Source organism: Leptosomus discolor, chromosome 3 (genome assembly GCF_034619465.1).
Source record: "Leptosomus discolor isolate bLepDis1 chromosome 3, bLepDis1.hap2, whole genome shotgun sequence".
In the NCBI taxonomy this organism is placed as follows: Eukaryota; Metazoa; Chordata; class Aves; order Leptosomiformes; family Leptosomidae; genus Leptosomus; species Leptosomus discolor.
Genome location: NC_141393.1, coordinates 70,850,963 through 70,872,878, shown reverse-complemented (window position 1 = coordinate 70,872,878; position 21,916 = coordinate 70,850,963). Strand labels below are relative to the sequence as shown.

At 41.7% G+C, this 21,916-nt stretch overlaps 1 protein-coding gene across 5 annotated transcripts in view; it reads right to left on the bottom strand.

The window, feature by feature from the left end:
• Nucleotides 1-21,916, bottom strand: part of DNM3 (dynamin 3) — a 190,337-nt gene that overhangs the window by 7,737 nt on the left and 160,684 nt on the right. For 4 of the 5 annotated variants that reach the window (XM_086462510.1, XM_086462506.1, XM_086462508.1 and 1 more), the window contains 3 exons: nt 17,442-17,606; nt 12,383-12,609; nt 11,523-11,759 (listed from right to left, as the gene is read on the bottom strand). In XM_086462510.1, coding sequence (XP_086318636.1) covers nt 11,523-11,759; nt 12,383-12,609; nt 17,442-17,606 — 629 coding nt within the window. Of the gene's footprint in view, nt 1-9,927; nt 10,034-11,522; nt 11,760-12,382; nt 12,610-17,441; nt 17,607-21,916 lie in introns of those variants that run through there. The other variant, XM_086462511.1, reaches the window with a different exon arrangement.

The window sequence follows — 21,916 nt, the reverse complement described above, 5'->3', positions numbered from 1 at the left end:
CTGTTGCTTCAGTGTAGGTCTTCTGGACCCATTTCCAAAATTTGTAGTTTCATAAAGAACCACTTCTAAGCCTCTGCATTTCTGCTGGGTTGCATTAAATTATTCCTTTGTTGAAATGCCTCACATTGCATTGTTTAGTGCTCACTGAAAACATCGTATCATGTGTATACAATTTACAAACAAGGGAAAATGCATACAGATGTCTTCATATCAAATTTAAAAGATACAAGCCCAAGCATGCATTTTAATACCAGGTTGAATGCAGCACACTGGATTCAAATAATGTAATTTAGTCAAATTGCTATTTAGCCCAGCAGGATCAGAAACTGGAGAGCACAGTGGGAGGATTTCCTGGATATAATCAGTCAAACCAAATCTGAACCAAAATCAGGTCTGAGCCCCGTTTCCTCCTTGACCCAGAGCTGTTACTGCACTATAACCATTATTTTGAATTTTCATTCAAGCCCACTCCAGACCTGAACAGAAAAATCCCCCAGCAGGCTCTGGTTTCCACTCCAGAGTACCACCGCGAGAAGAAGCTCATACCCCCAAGGGGGACCTCTCCCATGAGGAGCCGCTGCCACTGCGAGGGCCTGGGGCGCAGTGCCCCACACTGCGGGCAGAGCCGCCCCAGCCTTGTTCTCCCTGCGGCACTGCCCAACAGGCAGGTCTGCTCAGCCAGGGGACCCCGCAGCCCAGGCTCTCCCCCACCCCCCACCACACTATGAATATCTCCCGGCGGAGCCACACGTGTGTATTTGGGATGCTGTACGTACGTACGCTTGGCTGTGCCTTCCCAACGGGTGTGGGCAGGGATGTGCATGAGGAATGGGGAGATCTCTCCTTAGCTCCAGCCCCTCTCCTCTGCCCCATTAAGGGAGCAGCCTGGCTCCCATGCAATTGCACAGCTCCTTAACCCAGCACACCATGACTAGGGGAGTGGCACCTCCATCTGGAGACCAGAGGTGCCTTCCAGAGGAGTGGCCAGATGTTTAGAAAAAGGCAACACTTGGGACAAGACCTGCAAAAGCACCATTCACCTCCAGTCCTGCTGCGGACAGTCTCCTGGGCCATCTCAGGTTCCCTGTGCCAGTAACGCAGGAAGAGGGGCCATGCTCCCGAGTCCCTGGGCAGAGCACAGAGCAGGGGTTCAGATCAGGGGAGAGATGTCGCCTTTGTTAGCCCTCAGGACACGATATCAACTGGCATGAGCCGAAGCTCAAGTCAAAGTGAAGGACAGGTCCAGAAGCTGCCTGTCACTAGATTTCCCTGTCATGATAACAAGTCATTATGTGACCTTTTTTACACTGGGAGTAGGATTCAGACCTTTTTTCCCTCCCCCAAAGACAGGAGGAGATGCCAACCCACACGTCTCCTGCATCTCCCCCTCCTTTATGCCAGAAGCAGTGGCTGGGAGCTCAAGTGCTCCCTGGGATGGAGGGGTGCAGGAGCCCGGGCACCCAAACCGCCACCTTGAGATAACAGAGCCGGCACCCAGCACTGCACTGCTCCTTGCAAATGTAGTCCAACCTTCCTCTCTGTTCTGGGCACCTCTGAAAAGCGCAGGTCCGAGGGAAGCCTAGTGTGATTTCGGCACCATCACTCTCTGAGCAAAGGTTACACAAATGAGCGCTGCCAGATCCTCCAAATGTGGAGTAATGCGGAGCAACCCGGCGGTATCCTGGAGAGCAGAGCAGCAGGGGGAGCTCCAGCCTGCCTGTGGACAGGAGCGAGGGGAAACCAGAGAAAAACAACCTCCCCCAGATCCCTGCTCCGCACTAGTTGCCATGTCAGTGAGTAAATATGTGACTAAGCCCAATTAAATGTTTAGTCTGAGGCTAGCAGATGATACCAGTAGAGACGGCGTGAACCGTGTCTTCTCTGTGTTATCGGACGGACTCCGACAGCCCAAGATGTATTTGCGGTGCTGAGCTGCTCCCGGGCCCCAGGAGGCAGCTCCTGGTTCATAGAAAGCTCCTTCTTATAAAAATGTCACTTGGTTATTGTCTCCAACATTTCAGCTGGGTTTTCAAGCTTTGGGGCCGAATCCCACTGCCTGGCCCCTTTAACAGGCTGCTCAGTCTGTTGTGTTTTTTTTCTTTCTTTTTTTTAAAAAAAAGGGAAACAGTGTTTGTAAAAGTTAGTGCTAAAGGGGCAGGGGATCATAGGTCCCCAGGGTTGAGTAAACGAGTCTGCAGAAAGAATCAGTTCTTCTAACTAGCACACATTAAGCAGACATAAAGAATTTACCAATGAAAATTGTGGACTAAGTATGTATTTAATAACTCCCTGATGTTGCTGCAAAGACTCCTCCTTTGAAGAGCTCAGTGGGGTTTTGAACGGAGGGTAACTCTTACCCCCATGCAAAAACTTTTTAAAAAAGGAAAAGTTTTACATTTATTTTTAACCTAAGCAGCACACCCCATTTTTCCAGTTTTAAAAGAACTCCTAAAAGCTTTAGCTAGGCAAATGCAGAGCAAAAGAAACTAAATAAAGCAAGTCTAGACTTAAAATTCGATCAGAAACATATGGGAGCTCTTCAAGCATTTGCCTTTTGAGAAGTGCTATCGCTCCCCACACAGAGTCCACAAAATATGCTTTCAGTAAAGCATGGCTGTAATTACCATGGGAGGCCCCGCTTGAAGAAGATGGCTTCTCTTCTCGGAGCACAGCTAACGTACTTCTAAATAAAAGGCTTTCATTTCCACTTATATTTTACATTCTTGTTTGCTTGTGAACACCAGAGATCACTTGTGGAAGGCATGCACATAACTATATTTTACAATACATCCTATAGATCTGGAATGGTAAACAGAAGTCCATTATTCTCTCCCTTTTCCATGATCTTGCTTTCCCTATAATGCAGCCCTCTCAGAATACCCCAACACGTGACATTGTCTTTGCAGAATTTAACAAGAAAATATTGAAACAAAAGCTCTAAGCAGCTTTAATTCTGATTGCAGGGACATTTTCTTTTAGGTGACAATAAAAATCTGGATGTGAGCCTTACAATAAGAGGATAAAAGAGTGACTTACTTCAGGTGAGGAATAAATATAGTTTCTCATTTGGGTGATTAGAGAGACTTAAGTAGCTTGTTCTTGAGAGAGTTATAATGCCTTGACTGATTTTATTTTTATACGTTTTTCTCTGTTTCAGTAAGATCCTGAGAGATCCACACAACTTAGCCTCTACTTTTCCCAGTTCTTATTATCAACCTATCTGACTTTCATATGGTACCTCTCAACCTCCATCAGCCTCTGGATTGAGAAGAAAATCCAACCCAGAAGTGAAACTACTGTAGCCATCATGGTTGAAGAACAGAGGCAAGACATGGTTTGTAGGCCTGATTAGTTAGTTTACAGTCTATGCATACTTAAAACTCTTTCTGGCCTACAGCAGATGCAGCATGGCTACTGCGGAGTCTCCCAAACATCAACTCAGGAGAAAGGTTCTTGAGTGGAAGTGGGAAAACCAAGAGGAGGAAAGGCACTTGATACTAGTCATAAGAAAGTAGGAAAAGCAGAAAAAGGATGATGACATTAAGAGGAGGAAAGCAGGAATCAAGGACAAGACTCAAGAAGAGATGATGATTACAGGAGAAATGAGAAACAGCACTGAGTGGTGATGAAAGGAAAAGGTAGTTGGGGAATATCTGTCTGAGATGGTCCCTTACCCCAATCTCATCCAAGAGAGTGAAAATTTCTCAGATTTGTTTCTGTACTGAAAAATGTCATTTGTCAAACATGAAATGTCTCTAATAAGCATGCCCGCAGGATTACTGTCAGCAGGCAAGTCGGGAATGGAAGCACTGAGGTGCACAGCACAGTGTTTGAGGATGCATGCCAGTTCTGAAGTGGCTCTCCAGCTGAACACATATGTATCAGGCTCCACAAATGCATAGAGGGTGTGCTGTGACTGTACTGCCAGATACTTGCACAGCTATACGTATAGCTGAACTTCACTACTTCAAATGACCCAGCTGCATAATACGCTGTCAGTGAAAGAATTTTTCTCTTAAGTGTAAGCAAGTTAAAGTTGTTAGATTATGCTGTTTTATCTGTTTTATCTTTTAAATGAAAGAAACAAAAAAGTAAGAGTGAACGGGAAGAATGTGTCCTTCCACTAGCCACCACTACACTGCAACAATATAAATCTCCATTAATTCAAATGCTAACACTGTTCCAAAGCATTAGGGTTACTGAGGTTCCACTGTGCATCATTTAACTTAATACAGATACTTCTTTTCAGAGGCAAAGAGGTCCAAAATATGATGATCCACTAGATTAATATTTGCAACTCAAGCTACGTTTTCTATATGACCATCTTAAATTACTGTCTATCACACATACAAACGTTTGTATGTTTATGTGGGTGTTGTATTTTCAAATACAACGTGTGTTCTTGTTTGTCCTTCAGCAGGGAACATGTCGAGCAAGCAAGCATGAAACACATTAGTGGAGGACCATCCCAACCTTTTTAGAAACCCTAGGTCAGGATGGTCACGAGGATCAAAACCACCCATGGAAGAAGACAGAGTTAGGAGTGCTGAGTGATACATTCAGAACGCTGCTCTACTTTCCTCTGTCCACAGAAGATGACAACAGAAGGGCCACAAAATCATCAGGATGAATATCTAATCTTTGCGTAGTAGCTCAAGTCTTGTGCTGGTCTGTGTTTAGTTGTACTGTTCAGCATCAATGTGAATCATGTACCTTGTCTTCAAACACCACATCTACTTCTTCCCACTCTGTTCTTCCTTCTTATTCACCTTTGGCCTTCCTCTGCCATTTTGTCCCTGTCCTCTTTACTTACCTTGGTGCAAGAAAGGGAGCAAACATCCTGGTTGTCACCTCCAGCTGGAGTTGCACCTCTTCTTATCCATGATGACAACTAACATGATCATCAGTGTCACTGTTGTTAACGTAGCCATTCAGTGGCCTCATTCACTAATGATCCAATACAGCTTGCAGGGGACAGGAGAGTTTCAAGGAGAGCCTTTCGAGACGCCTGCGGGTTCAGGAAGTTCAAATCATCACTGCTTTCTCTCTAGTTACTGTCACACGTTTTCTCTTCTAGCATACGGAAGGCTAGAAATGCACTGCTATACTGTCCACTCTTTCAGACAAGGCAAAAAATTTGCTGCTAAACACCCTTACTCTAATCCTGCAGAGTCTTCTGGCAACTGTTATTAAACTGCTCTGGTATGAGATTAAATAATTACTGGGGACAAAACACATCTTAAGGTTCCTGTATTTCTGGCAAACAACTTTTGCTATTGTTTGACTCTACTTTCCTTTTTCAAGTTGAGAGACACTAAAAATAAAAACCACTTCCTTCTACTATCAGTATCTTGAGAGAAAAAAGGCTAAGGAAGCAAAAAAAAAAAAAAGCTTTTGCTGAAAATATCTAACAGAATAAATTACTTATTCATTCAGTTTAGCAGCTGACACTCCCAAAGCAGGCTTCCGCTGTGTTTGAGGACTGCGCTCAACACCATCTTTATCCCAGAATCACTCCTTTCAACTCTTTTCAGGTTCCTGCTTTTTCTATCTTACTCTCTCTTGCATAATTTTTACTTACCCTTCCTCATCACATGGGACTGGTCTACACTAAGAGTAATAAAGAGCCATTTCCCATCCTGATGCTCTTTGCTGAACTTTGAAAGTAACTTGCAACAGTCCCAATGAAATGGATCTCTCCTAGTTCACCTCATTTCAAAACCAATTTTTTGTTGAATAAAGCAGGAACAAGTAGCTCAAGAACAATACTAAGGATGATCAAAACTACCTGGGATACAATAAATAAGATCCAGCCTAAACTCCATGTAGAACAAGTGACTCTTCAGCTACATTTGTTCAACTGTCATAGTGTATTGCTGATCAGAAAATTCCTGGACCACTGAAGATACGAAGCGGAGAGCCTGCCTCTGGCTGATGAAGGGAGATGCTGATGGGAGTTAGAGTCAGCAGCAGCAGAGTACCTAGGCTGCAATGTTTGACATCCCATGAACTTTGTTTTACTTGATCTTCTGGACAGTCATCTGGAGGAGAGGTAGATGAAGGAAGGCAGTGAGCAAAATACTGTTGCTAGTCTAGAAGAAAGCAAGGGCAGTAATCAGCGAAGCTCCTGGAGCAGAAGTGGAGACCCTCCTGTGTCTCTCATGGCATTACAGTTCAGGCAGCTGAAGAATGAGTTCTGTGCAAATGCCATTCCAAATTTCTCATAAGATCAATATTGCAGAATTATAATGAAACCACAAGAGTTAACTGTTTTGTGATATTTTACATGTTTTTAAAACCTGCTGTGACCTGCTTTCTGGCCAATCCCTCCAATATTTATCCTCATTCAGAATGTCACTTCTTTCATTGCTTCTATTAGGACTAAAGCTGCAAGATGACCCCAGGTAAGATGACCAGTATTCCTCAACTCTTTTTGCACATGGCAGTATGGCTACCCTAAGTAGCATAGCTAGTGTTTCTAAGGGTTGTCACAGCCACTGACACCAGGCTGCTCTTAAGAAAGCCGACCAAATACTGCATTTTATGGTTTGAAAACTGTCTGAAAAACTTTAAAAGAAGACAGAAATGCAAGGAGCAGGAGACAGATTTACAAAGGTGCCGGAGAAGGGATAAATTGGAAAGAAACCAAGACAAGATGGTGAGAAGGAAAGGAGGGAATATGTGGGGAAGGGAGACAAATGTACCAGGCAGGAAACCAAGTGAAAGGAGAAGGTGAAAGAGGAAGCAAACAGGATGGTCAAGAAAGGGACAGTGAGGGAAGGGCAGAAAAAAGGGAAAACAAAATAGTGATAAAAGGGCCAGTGGAGGAGGGGAAGAAGCAGAGCTGCTTTCTAAGAGATAAGGGAAAACAAACAGAGTCTCCTGCTTGAAGCAGCCAGCAGCAAAAGGAACGTTTTTGGGGTGTGCCTACGATGTGTGCATTTCAACAAGGAATGTAAATTAGACTAGTAACAAATCACTTTCCCCGGAGCAGAAATCACAGAAAGAATATCTGATACTCTCATAAGTCTCGTGATTTTGAGGTCCTTGGACAGGCAGAGTTGGAAACATACTGATTGTATCCCTCCTGTGATGGGAGCTGGCTTGGCATCACCCACGTAGCTGTATATTCTTTTGATCACATATATGAAATGCAGAATTAAACTAGATATTCTTTGGCTTTCTTTTTCCCCTGAAATTCAGCAGGATTTTGAAATCCCTCCGTATAACGCTCTTGTCTCTTTGCTTGCATGAAACACTCCTAATTGCTGATTATACTTTTTGAATATAACCTTCACTGAAGATCTGTTCAAAGAGGACAAATGGATGCTACTGCTGGACGGAGCTGTGCTCTTCTGCTTGGGTGTTCAGATTGAGATCATCCAACTCAGCATGCAAATGCTTTAAGGTGGGCACTTACTCATCCTGCCAGAAGAGTTTCATGCAATGGCTATTTGATTATTGTCTATATTCCTTTAAAAAATATAGTAGTTAGCTTTTAAGGCTGCAAGGTCAAACTTTTAGAAGAGAGGAGATTCCCAGGCTAAAGCAGGATAACCCTTCTGGCCTTATATGCCTATGCACTATGACGGATTTTAATCAGAGGATCATGTGCAATTTTTGCAAGGGATCCCCTTATCATTCCACGCACAAGGTTAGACATTACATTAAATCTTTCCAAAGAACTCTAATCCATAAAAATCCATCACAGAAAACTTACTTAATGATTGATATTTGGCAATCAAAGAGCTGAGTACAGAACCTGTGGACCAGGAAACGTCAGGCAGTGATGCTTTCTGCAGTGCTTCTGACTTTGTCTGGAAATTTCTAACTGTAATTACTGTCAAGTATAAGTACTTTTTTATGCCAGGTTGGCAGAAATATGTAATAATGGCTTACAATGTAGATTAGTTACAAACACAACAGGTCATGTAATTAGCCTCAATGGCATAATAAAACATAGCTGCATAGCAGCCATCACCCCTTCCACGCTGGCTGGATGTGGCTTGAAGTAAATTGTAACGAGTGTATGGAACTGTTCACGAACAGCACAACATTAATTCTTTCCTCACTGCTTGCCTCACATGTAAAGACCACCCTCAGCCCCCAGGGACTGAGCACCAGCATGCCTGAGGGTGCAATACACGTGCTCGAGAGCATTTATGTACCCGCCTGCTTGAGTGGACGGTCCAGCCCTTCAAGACCCCTGTTTAATCAGGTCCCAGGGCTCTACATTGAGTGGGGTCATGTATGTTTTAATGGAAAAGTGAGTAACGATCTCCAGTGCTTTGTTGGGAAAGCCTTCAGGAATCCACAGTAGCATTGCAGAGCAGGACACAGAGAGAAAAGGGGAGCACCCTCCCACTCCCACTAACACCATGGGGCTCTGCTGCCAGGAGAAAAATGGTTCCAATTCAATTGTTTTCTTTGTGGCAAAGCTGAGATTCCCATTCAGGACATTTAAAAGCCGTAAATCAAAGCATCCACAGTAGAACTAAAATTGGTCAAGATCAGGCTTTCCAAACAGGCAGGCAAGCACACACCACGGTAAGCTGAAGTGGCTCTAGTGCCTGCTTAAAGCCATCTTACTGAAGCGAGCACACAGCTGCATTTTCTTTCAAAATACTACTGCAGCCTTTTAAGAGAGAGGGGGAATAATCTAAATTCTGGCAGCAGGGAATATTTCACAAATCATATATGCTTTGGCATCAAGCCCTTAAAGCCAGGGGCCTTTACTCACAGGCTTTGCTGGGAGAGATCCACCCACCTCAAGTGGGATTAATTAAAAGAGGCATGTATCATGCAAATAGTTTCTGTTTCCTTACAGAAATATTCAGAGCACATAACCCGAAACAGCTTTAGAATCAGAGCGAAGCAAGGAAGAAAATTATTTCCTGCTCTCCTAACCCCTTTCCTTTCCCTGTACAGTAAGCAAGAAACAGTGAGAAAATGCTGAGAGCTCATCAATTCTGTACAATTCCTTTGATTAAATACTAATAAAGTTGAGGAAAAGAAGGGTTTTTTTAAAGGCAGGGTCTGTATCTCACTATAAGGTGCCCAGTTCTCCAAACCAAACCTGTGCTCAGCTGCTCGTTGGAAAAGGACGGTCCAAGTTTTACCCTTGAAAACTATCTTTTTATCTTAAGGCAGAACAAGAGAAAACAGAAAGCTTGTACTTGTTCAGCACGTCAGGATTTTCAGCTCCATGTGACAGTGACAGGGGCTGCCACAAAAACCTCCTTTGGAAAGCTAGATAAACTTTAAAAATACAACTTTCTTCTCGGGAAGCTAAACTATTCCCCTAGATATGAGAGATCCTGACATTGCAAGGAATCATTGCAGAAAACGGTGGTAGAGCAGTCAGAGCACAGAGCCCCAGTTCAAAAATAAGTCACAGAGAAAGCTCAAGTTTCCACAAGAACTCTTCCTCAAAACTGTTTTTTTTCCCTTTTAATATCTCAGACCCATTTTCTGAGTCAATTTCCTATGATCCTGCGAAGGCTGTTATTAAAACCAGACCAAGCGTAGCAGAAATTCCAGGGCTCAAAAGAATCGTTTAATAGGCGCAGGAGCTGGCCACACTGTCCCCCTCAGGTGATTTCCCCTGCAGCCCCTTCCCTGGGATTTCCTCTCTTGGAGTTTAGTCAGCAGGAGAAACCTGAAGTTTCAGCAAAACAGCAAACCCTTCCTTCATTCTTAAGCAGCTGCACTTTTTTAAATGTCCGAGGCTGTCGTAGCTCTAAAAAAGACATCTAGGATCCAGTCCAGAAGATGTGTATTGCAGATATTTTTTCCACAAAAATGTCAGGCAGTCGTACATTCAATTATATATCCAGCTACAGCATTTTAAAAACACTGACCCCCTTTATCAGCCACTGCTTTGCATGCCACCCGTGGCAGTCACAAATTGAGTTGTTCGCAGGCTGCTTACCCAAGTGTCTTTTGTGCACTAGAAAATTCTTTTCTGGTCTCCATCCCACCTATCACTTTAGCATCAAAAAGATTATCATCAGACACGCTCTTGGCAAACCACCTCAGGAAAGCAATTTTCATGCAAAATCACAGCCAGGCAGGAGAAAGGAGACATGCTCATTGCAAGGCAAGGTAAGAGACGCCAGGGAGCTATGGTTCTCTCCAGTAGTACAACTGACAAAACAAACACTGGACCTCATATCTGGTATGTGATTTACCCTCTGATGGCACAGGGGAAACACTGGGGCCAGTGCCCTTCAGCTCAGTCCCAGGCTCTCCCAGCAAGGGAATGCTGCTTGGACTTCTTCCCTTTCAGCGCAAAGTTTAGTACCCAGAAAGGCAATTCTAGGTTTCTCTCCAGCAGTCCTACTGCGAGCTACGGGATACCCACTAAGATGAAATAATGCATTTCATGGCTGGGCACTGATGCAACAATGCCATTTCATAGCAAATATATAAAAATACTTCATTCCTTTGATATACCTCATTTATTTATTCTTCATATTATAAGGGGTAATTACGTTAGAAATTGAGCCTCAAATTTAAGTTACTGACAACTACAATAGACCTCACGTATTTAAAAGTTTTTCTCCAAAGGTTCTCTTCTCAATTACCATTTCTAAAATTTAAAATGTGCACATTTTCTTTTTGACTCTATTTAACTGGCATTTTTTTTCAAACTGTGACTAATTTTAATGTAACAGTTAATTTATTAAAAATGGAGAAACCCCTTTGTTCCAACATTGCCTAATCTGCCCATGCCTCTCATAATTTAGGCAGTTACCAGAGCCCTTGGAATCACAGACTTTCATATATATATATATATATATGAGTGCTTATGTGTATTATGTCATTGTGAAAATAAATATTAAGGACATTTTATTCATACAACATATAAAAAAGCAGTTAATGCTACACAAAATTATAAAATATGCAAAGCTACTTTAAAAAGTACTGATAAATGTGAAGCCCTGGGAAGGAAAGGAAACGATGTGGTCATGAAAATCCTGCTCCTTAACTAATCGTTTTGTACCATATGACCTACACTGTTAAACAACTACGGACTGTTTTCAACTGGCTGTAAATTACTTGCCTTGCGGAATAAAAATCAGACTCCTATCAGTTTGTTCCACTGCTTCTACAAGGATTGTTCTTGTTCTCTCCCAGAAGAGCCATTACTTCCTCTGGTGAGGACTCAGAACGGCAGAAGTGCGGAGTTGTACCCCTGCCCCTCTTCTGGTGGAGGAGTAGATGACCTCTCTCTGTGAACCCCTATGTGGGTACAACACAACCAGAACAGGGGTTCTTAATGTAAGAAAACATAAGAAAATCTTCAAACTGACTAACTGGATTTTTTTTTCATTAAAAAACTTGCTATCTTTTCAAAAAGTCATATTTGTGCTAAAAATTGGTTCCCCAAAGTGCCTGATTTTGCTTTGCTACAAGACTACTTCAACAACAGTGCTCGACTTTCCGACACAGTTTAGAATCTGTCTGTTATGCTAGAGGGAGAGAACCATGCCCACCACCCGGTAGATTAGATATCTTACCTTGGGACGCTGGGAGGTGCCCGGGTTGGCCGAGAGGGAACCTGGGGAGGTCCTCCAAGGGCTTCACCACCACTCGGAAATGGAGGCAGTGGTCCTGGGCGGAACGGGACCGGGGGAGCCCCCGACTGAGGGCCTGGAGATGGGATCGCAGGAGCAGGTCCTCGGCCAGATAAAGGTCTGGTTGGGGGATTGTTTAGTGTAGGCCTCCTCTGTGTTGAGGGACTTGGAGGAGGTGATCTAGCGAAGTATCAGAGATTTAAGAAGTTCAGTAAGGTGGGGTTTTGTTTGGGGTTTTTTAATTTAATTTTTAATTTTACTATTTTTAAACAGAAATTAAAACCTTTTTTATGCCTACGACCACTGTTTTTTCTTGGCATTTTCCTTTGCTGACAGTGTCAGCATCACATCATATATTTAAGTCTCACACTTACCTTTCCAACAGACAGCATGCCTTACGACAGTCAGAAATAAACATATGAGCAAAGAGGTAAGTGTAATGAATTTTAAATAGTGTTCTGTTAAGTGGATTTTCTAGGACAAGGAGCCTGAGATGCTGAATTATTCTAACGGCTTGCAAGAAGAGGCCTTGTGGATGCCCAACTGGGGTGACAGAAGTGGCTGCTATCTGAAGCATCAGACAAGCTATAAATCCACTGGACGGTCCTCTGCAAGGCAAATATCCTGTCTGGTGTTCACATAAATACCCACAGAATATGTGTTTGTTGGAAAATGTTTTGATTTCCCTCACAAATGTCACTGAAGACCTGGAGGAGTGTCTGCCCCAAAAGACAGGCAGGTAGCGAGCTGACAACGTCTGCCTGTCCTAAATTTCACTGCAATACAGATTTGAGGATCCTTACCTGCGGGCCTGCTGAAGCCAAGAGTCATCTACAGGAGGGGGCGCAGGGGTTGAGACAGTGCTAGTGCTAATATCACCAATGATTGCTAGGGCTTCCTTTAGTGCTTGGTACATGCGCAGCATTTCATCTCGCCTCTGTGCCTGTTCAGCCGACTCCTCCATTAGAGTGTTTTGGTCCTCAGAAGAATACAAGTGAGCCAGAAGCTCTGCGTTGATAAATTCTTTTACCTATTTCATCAGACAAAAAAAAAAAACAAACACAACAACAAAAAACCCCAAAACAACAAACCACCAAGCAAACAAACAAACAAGAACTATTGAAAATACAATACTGAACAAATACAGTGTGAGATCTGTGGAACCAGGAGACAGTTGTATCTCAATTTAATCGGTGTCTTCTGCTACCTTACATCAATTCCACTGGTCACGCAGTTTTTGTTAGGTCAGATCGAGGACTATAAAATGCTGAACTCAAATTGAGCTGATGGTGCAGCAGCTTGAGGTCTAGCTGTGGCCCAAGGAAAGGCTGGCACATGCAGCTGGCAAAGGATGGACTAGACCTTTTAGCAGCTGTCTGCACACAGATGGGCTTAACGCAATTATGAAGCCACAGTCTGAGACAAAGATTCACATGTGAGGATGAGATGGTTCAGTGCAGTTGCTCCACAATGCGCTGTGGCCTTTTTTTGGTCTGTCTTTGAAACGCTGAACATGGTTGGAGTTAACACTGTTCTACATCTCTGAGGTGACACCTATGTTTACTGCTCATTTCAAACAGACTTCCCAACAGCTCCCAGGAGTCAGCTGACATTTTGGTCCAATAGTAAATGGCTGACTGAGAGGCCACTAGCGATACCATTGGATACTAAACTCCCCTGGGAATGGGAATTTTCAGGCTTTATAACATCTCTGTCAATTATTTTCTTAGCAACAATCTACCCTACTGTAGACAGTGTCTTTCACCTCTACCAGCTTTGTCAGATTCTAAATATCCCATCCACACACATTCAAACTGAAGGGAGAAGTCTCCAAGTAATCTAATTTACTATATTGATTTCCTGCTATGCCAGCCCTGTTATGGAAACCTGGGCCACATTAAGAGAGATAAAAAAGTTAGAGGTTAGAGGTACTTTGATTAAATAAGACTGTGGTAAATAGACCAACTGCTGACCTACTAAATCCCTGCATTTGAGACTTGTGTTGCTGTTCTGATCTACTTCTTACCTGGTTTTTTGCTCTATAAAGTTTTTTGAGCTGGAGATACTAACAATGGTACATTCCCAAGATTTTGATTACATAAACCTGAGCTCCATGTGCACATGGGTTTGTGCTAGTTTAGCAACATTAATTTAAATCCTGACAGTTAGACTAAGGCAATATTTGTGTTCAGACAAGGTCCGTAAGAGCAGTCAAACCACATGAGCATGGGACTGGACCCTTTACGGTCACCTAGCAATGAAAAGAAAGCCAGGACAGACCTTACCGGGAAACAAAACCGTATTGCCTGCACTTGGCTGTCATTTCCCATTCACGTATGACAGGAGATGCACAAATTCTTAGCAAAGCCTGCAAAAATTTTCCATGAGTCTCATGCTGTTTTCCAGTAGATGGTACTGATCAAGAGCCAGAGTACACTACTTTCCTTATGATTGCCAAAAACTCCACATTAAAAACAGATATCATAGTTAAACAGCATCACATTCTACTTGATGAAATGAGCATTTTAATGGCATCACTTCAAAAAAAGAAGAAGAAGTCCTAAAATTAGATTAAGGCCAGAGCTGATTGTAAAGGCATTGTTAAACCACAAATATCTGTTTGAAAAAAATCAGCCTGTGACAATTATCATGAGAGATCCCTGTCTGCCACTAGCAGGAGACTCAAGTAACTCCCTGAACTCTTCTGGAAGGGTAAGACTGCTGCGTTCTTGGCTCAACCTCCTGCCTTCTGCAATCGGACGCACTGTACTAGACAGAGGAAGATCTTCCACAATAGCCACTTTCTCCAGCTTGGAAAAAGAAGGGAAAGTGACACTTACTCATACCTTTGCTCCTTTCTAGAAAACAGCAAGACTCACAGGAATGATTTAAAACATTTTCCTTCACAGACATCAGACCTACAGTCAAAGCTGTACCACAGCAAGCATCCGAAATGTCAATGTCACAAAGCCTGCCCTGTCACTCTGAAGTGGGGTAAGATGGGCTCGCAACTCGTTCATCGTCGGGCAGACTACAACAGACAATCCATTCCTTAACCTAGCAACAAGTACTTTGGAGTTCTACTCGGCTGAGATTAATATCAGCACAGCTTAAGGAGTATACACTGTCTACTGTAAGACCACCCCTCTTGTATCATCTGTGATACCTAAGCACCATGAAATACAAATTCTGAAATGTGTATTTTGTTTGTGCATGTTTGAATTGCTAATGGTAACTCAATGCAGTTCTGTGTGGTAAATGTATTTTCTTTTAAGGTAATCAATATCCACCCTAAGGGAAGAGTAAGGGCTGCATTTGGAATACTACAATCTAGGCTTAGGCCTCAAAATGTGCTTCGGGACAGCATCTAATTATTTTCTGTACACTGAGTTTGAATCCAATACTTCCCTTGAATTATAAGTGCGCCTTCCACAAAGTGGAAAGAAAGTTCTAGGAGGACTTGGGAGGTTACAATTGTCATGGAAACAAACTCCTTGGGATCGATTTGTTTCCAGAGTTCTGGAGGCAACATGATGGGGCAGTAGAAAGTACAGAATATGCTCATTAAAGGGGGAGACAAGGTGTTTTCACTTAACTCCTGGTAGATGGGTTGGACTTCCAAAGACTCCAAGAAACACGCTACTTAACAGGACCTGCCTTCCATTACAGTTCCGCTGCTTTCCAGGTCTTTGCACAACCTTTTGGCATGGCTCAGCCCTCTTAATTCAAGTATTTCTTTCTCTTTTAAATAGTGCTGATTTTTAAAAATCGATGTTTTAGCTATTGTTTTTAATATGGTATTTTACTGCTTATGCTGCACAGAAACAAGTGCATTAATGCTTCTAGCCTCACTCTTCACAATCCTTTAAGATGGTTTGATTCTTTGCCACAAATTTAAATTCTAGGATTGAGGTGCAGGTCTTAGCTCACTAGCAAGCCCAAACACAGCTATGGACTCTGAGGTCAACGGAAAGGTAGATGATGTTTTAAGTATGCCGTTTCTGTGTGCCATGGTCAGCCAGCATGGCAGACTTTACCTATGCAACTAACAGCTGATGAGACTGAAAGTACAAAATCTTTTAGTATTCTGCTTCTGAGTAAAGCATACACTTCAGAGACCTTTAAACTATTCCATATGAGGAGGTGAGTGGCAGAAAATTTAATGTAAACTTTCAAGAGGAACTGCCCACCGTACTCTGTAGTTCATGAAATAAGAGCTAAACCCCAGCCCTTTCAAAAGGCACTGAAGCTGTGCTAAGTCAAAGCAGCAAGTTGCTAGCTGTGATCTGGAAAGAGCAGAGAGAACACACTCACCCTATAGCCTACAGCATGGCTGATTTCAGAAAAAAAAGGGCATTTCCATTGTTCCCATGCTCTTTTGTAAAAACTCACCCATGACTAGAGCATTATTTGGAGCCTGACTCCCCTAAACCTAAAGAAGTTAATGGAATATCTCTCGCCCTTATGCAAAAATTCTGCTTGTATTATGTGTACCAGGAAATCCCATTGAAATTTCCTTAATTCTTAAGTGCAACACAAATTCCACAGGTCTAATGAAATCCATCAGAGGAAGGGTAGAGGTGGCTCAGAGTCAGAAGTAAATCATAGAATCACAGAATGGCTTAGGTTTGAAGGGACCCCAGAGATCATCTAATCCAACTTCCCTGCCATGGGCAAGGGCACCTCTCAACTAGACTTCGTTGCTCAAGGCCTCATCTAACCTGGCCTTGAACACCTCCAGGGAGGGGGCATCCACAGACTCTCTGGGTAATCTATTCCAGAGCCTCACCACCCTTGTACTGAAGATCTTCTTCCTAAGATCTAGTCTAAACCTACTCTCCTTCAGTTTAAAACCATTTCCTCTTGTCCTGTCGCTGGACACTCTTGTAAAAACTCCCTCACCAGCCTTCCTGTAGGTTCCCTTCAGGTATTGGAAGGCAGCTCTAAGGTCCCCCTGGAGTCTTCTCTTCTCCAGGCTGAACAATCCCATTGCCCTCAGCCTATCCTCATAGCAGAGATGCTCCTTTCTAACAAGATTTGCCTTATAGCATATTGCATTTGTAAAGGCTGGTTTGATGACCTCACAGAAAAGGTGCGATCCAGAACTATCAGGAGCTGTGCTCCCCGTTATTAAATTTATATGGCAGCAGTGGCACTAATATTAAGCTTAGTTTTCAACCAGGTCTATTCAGAACTCTGCCAGGAAGCAAAGGCTGAGATCCTAGTGCAGTGGAAAAACAATGATATTGCAAAGCCATTTCTTTAACCAAATAATCTTCAGATCTAAGAAAGACACACACAATAAATCAACCAACCACATCTGCTTATCTAAACAACAGTATCCAAGGCTTCTAGATTTATTCCTTGAAAACAGTAACATGAAAATATAAAGAAATCCAAATAAAATAAGAACTGCTTTAAGAAACCATGACAAAGGGCTACAGATTGAAAATCAAGGAAGCACAGCTCTGCTCTGCTGCTCTCACAGACTGCCTAGATGGAGCTCCCAACTCCGTTTTCCTGATATATCAAAAGCAAGAGAGAGAAAAAAAATAAAAATCCTTGATTTACCTTTAAATAATAACTTACATTCTGATTAAGATGTAAATTAATTCAATCTTTAGCATTTTGGAGTAAGCACTCAAGGCAGTGCTTTCAGAAGGCTGCAGAACTTAATACTACTACAGAAGACTGAAGTATTTTGTCTAAGAGTGTGACATTCTTCTCCTTACTCTCTACGGGAGTGCATTCTTCTCTTTAGTACATGATGTTGCTGCTGCTGTATTCAAGAGTTGTGTTTGTGTGAGTGCAAGAGATCTGACAAACAGGTTAAAATAATTTACAACCCTGGCTGTTACTTACATTATTGATCATAAGATGCATGATTGTTTTTGGTATCAAATCTCGGATACATTTATTGATAATAGACATGTAGGAGTCCACAAGATTTCGAATTGTCTCCACCTGTCTCTCCAGCTGGGGGTCCATTGAAAAATTGTCTGCTTGGCCATTCTCATCATTTTCAGTCTATACAGAAAAAAAAAAAAAAAAGAAAAGTCAAGTCTTTCAGACTGCAGTAAACTGGAAATATATTGGGGAAAAAACCTGGACTTAGAGTGTACTAATCCAGCAACATAACTTGTACAAAGAATGTCTGGAGGTTAAAATATGAAGCACTGGCCTGTTTAACATCAGTGTTGAAGGTCATGAAATCTGGACTTTGAGAGGTTAATGCAATGACATGCAAGACCTTTTTCCCAAAGTACATTATATATTTCCTCACAAATTTGTAAATTTGTATTAAAGAAAGTTTTCAAATACGTGCGGCGGTAAACGAAACCCCAAGAAATTATCTCAGTTCACTTACTGCAATACTTATTATCAAATCTTTCACCATTTGTATTCAGCCAGCTTGACCCATGCAACAAAGCAGCACCATAAGTCTGGATTTTGAATTTTACCCTCCTCCTATGGGTAACAATCATCCTTGTTATTTAAGACTGACTCAGTTGTGACAAGTTCCACACTTCAGCCTCAAGCTTGTTAGATGTGAATAGCACCTATATAAACAAAGGATTTATGAAAGATAACAGCAAAAGCATCACTGGTTCCAGTGCTCAAGGCTCAGCTAACATAGGCTGGAATATATGTTAGAGGTCTCTTTGTCACTGAACAGAAAAAAACTTCTTTGTATGTAAACAGCTGACCTAATTAAAGAAAATACTTGGAACTTCAACTGGTAGGTAAAAGGTATATACTTGGCTTTGTCTGGCCTGTATAAACATAAGAAAACCTAAAAAAAGCATAGCCTTTTGGTGAAAATCAAACTGCTTTCTGAGGCTCAAAGACACCAAAAGAATGGAATTCCGACCTGGAAAGTACAATGTTCTTTCCCCAAACTCTGACATATAATACTTCTTCCTGAAAACAACCACCAAAGCCATATTAGCAGGAACTATAAAATCCAAACCTGTTCTGTTGGTACCTAGAAGCATAACGTGAATACACAGAAAGTACTTGCAAAAAGTGAATAACCCAATAACGAGAACTAGTTATATACCAGCCAGACCCCTGTCAGCCCAACTCCATCTACAATGCAGTGTTTAGCTAAAATTTGCACATCGCAAGTGCTTTACAGATTCCTGGAGCAGTTGAAATCAGTAGCTAACCATTAGTGAAAGCCATTAGAGCTAGATATGTAAACATGTCACCAAAGACACTTCTCCCCTCATGAAATCCATTCTTGCTGGGCCAAAAAGAGATTCTTAGTTTCATACCCTAACGCAGGGTCTGCTTCTGCTCATGCAGCATTGGCAAGCAGACCACTTTGTATTTACTCCTTGTATACTATGGCTTGGTCAGTCCAGTCTAATGAAATGGCAATGGTTGCAATTTGTTAAGTTATAGTTTTGTTAAGAAATAAGATCCAGCGTACCATTTAGAAACAAACCTAAATGTTTGTAAAAGAAGTTTCAAAAGTTCAGATTGTTTTCAATTACAGATGAATTACTGGAAAGCCAGCTAATCTATGGACTTTAAAAATAATTAGCAGTGCTTCCTAAAAATCTTGGGACTGTGGAGGACACTGAAAGAGCTCTTGACAAAAATAGTGTTTTCAATTCTGTAACACCAGTAGACACACTACCCTATAAACCTTAATCATTTTCTTAATAAACTGCATATGCCAACAAGTTACAGCATGCAGATTGAGTGTTTTCCTTCGCCTCCACGTCTGAAAAGAAACTAACTGTAATTTTCCCTGTGAAATACCAAATAAATGGAAAATCGTACATCTATCATATATCCACAGATTTTAGCCAAGTAACTGCAGATCAAAAATGCCCCCTTCCCCGTTCCCCTGCATTTGACTTCTATTCTCTTTCTTTTCTTCTTTGCTGTCTATATAAAGTGCAGTTTGTCTGTAGTTCTTTTTTCTTTTCTTTTCTTTTTCTTTCTTTTTTTTTTTTTTTTCTTCACTGTTTAAATTACAGATTGCAATAAGATTCTTAGCTGGCTAAGCAGCAAAGTGACAGATGTTTATCATTATCCTCATCAAGGGAACGTGAAGTAAAAATAGTAATTTGTCTCTGATCTTTAAGGCAAAGGGTATAGTCTGCAAACATTTAACCTTTTATATACAGGCTCATAGGTGATATTTACAGAAAGTGAATAAATACTTCAGGAGTCCATCTCTTGTTTGAAACTGTAATAGAGCTGACATCATACTGTTGATTTATTTTCTCCGAAATCAAAAAAGATCAATCTCTCACGAGTTTACAGTAATTTATTATGAAAGCTTCTGGCCATAGCATTCTTAATGATTTGATATCTTGAAGGCTTTTCATGCCAGAAACCATCTTGTTTGCAGCGCATCATGCACATGGAAACCTGCTTCTAACAGATTTCTGTGCTCTACAGCACACCTACCAGCATTATCAGGCTTTCTTTTGTAAGCCGTCTCTGCATTGTGCCAACGGCAGCATCTGAGAGCAAGGTAAAGCTGGGCGACAACAAGACAGAAGTGATGTAGACGCCCTATTCCATCTCCATGTCATTCTTTCAAAACAGCTGGTTTTTTCACTGAGAGTCACAGTGACTCCAACTTCAGTGCAAGCCACCCCTCAGCCCAAGTCCCTGCCACTCCACATTCTAGAAAGGCTCTTGCAAGTCTGTGGCAAGGAATAAAGACAAACCAGAATACGTTAGAAAACCGTCACATCTTCTCTGACTGCTGTTGAACAGAATGTTCATGCTGAAGAGAAAAGAAGAATGAAGAAGGTGGAAATAGGTTTCTGTGCCTTTCTTCCCAACATCCAAGGCAGCCACAGTCCCCTTTCAGTGCTCCTTATCGTTGAGACAGAACTTGCTGCTTCTAAGAGCAAGTGCTAAGTGACAGTGTATGAATCTGTGCTAAGCTTCTGTTCAATTGACTCTTGCTTAATACTGCTATTAACAGTTGACAGGAACGGAATATTATTACTTCAAACAAACACAACTGCAGTTACTTTAGGAACATTTGTAAGTCTCCAACAAAGAAACTAAAGCATCTGGAGTGCTAAAAAACAGGTAAAGAAAATTGGACTCATCTTGGAAAACTCAAATTCAGAATATCTGACGAAAATACACCAAAGCTACAGAGAAGCAATAGGTGATAAAATCACAGACAAAGGAAAGGTAACATGGAAGCCAGGACGGTGCTTCCATTTACATACACATATGCTCTGCTGCAGAGATAAGGTCCTTCTCTTCTATCTTCTCTGCACTTTAGAAGTATGAAAATAATATCCATTCCTTATGCTCTGCAGCAGGTCTCACCTGTCTTTCATAAGCTGCTTTGTGATCCTTGCCTGGAAAGGTGCTAGTGAAACACAAGTATGCATCATTGCCACTGTTCTACCTTTCCTGCATTTAGATACCTTCTGTACTAAGACTGTATTAAGGATTAATTAAAGTGTGGTACAAGAGAAGACTAAAAACTGCATGCGAAATCCAAACCACTTAAGTTTGTGGGAATTTTACTGCTGGCTGCAGTGGGAATAGGATTTCACCCTACATGTGCATTTCTACCAGAAAAGTTATCAATCTTCTGAAGACGGTAAACTCTCTGCTGCAAGAGGGATGATTTACTGTAGTACAAAGGGATGTAAGCGTAAGAAGTTGTGTGCAATTAAAAAAAAAAAAAAAGGAATAGTACCTCAGAATATCAGGATAATTTTCCTGATTGTGGGAATTATAAGCATGTTGAAGAATATCCCAAGTAAAATTCAGGAAAAGGGTTTCTTTTTGAAATTCACAGCAAAATGGAGTAACATACTGAAAACAGTCCTGAGCTGGCCACACAGAGAGCGCAATACTTCTAATTTCCATGATTTCATTACATTCAGGGCAGCTGCCAGTGTATTTAGGAATGTCTTGTATAACATTCCTGATGTCAGTTCCAAGAAGGAGCATTTGTCTAGCATTTTCATTAGAGCAGTGTATCAATCAATTTTCTGTAATCAAAAAGGCATTCTATTAAAAATGATTGAGAGGAAGCAGACTGGAAGGTGACTGACTAAAGGGTAAAAGTCAAAGCAGCAGCAAACAACGCTCTGTACGCTAAGAAATAAGTCCACGGCTGCAGTAAGGAACCAATCATTTAAAAGCTGCTTTCATATGTTTCATTTACAGATGCAAGCTCGTAACAAAAAACACCACCTGAAAATTAATTATTCCCTCCAGATTGTATTTTTGTTCTAATTCACAGCTGCTGAATATATAATCTATTCCAGTCCAAGTAGGTTTTTTCTTTAATGCACCAACACTCAGGGCATTGCAGCTGTCCTAAATCCCCCTGC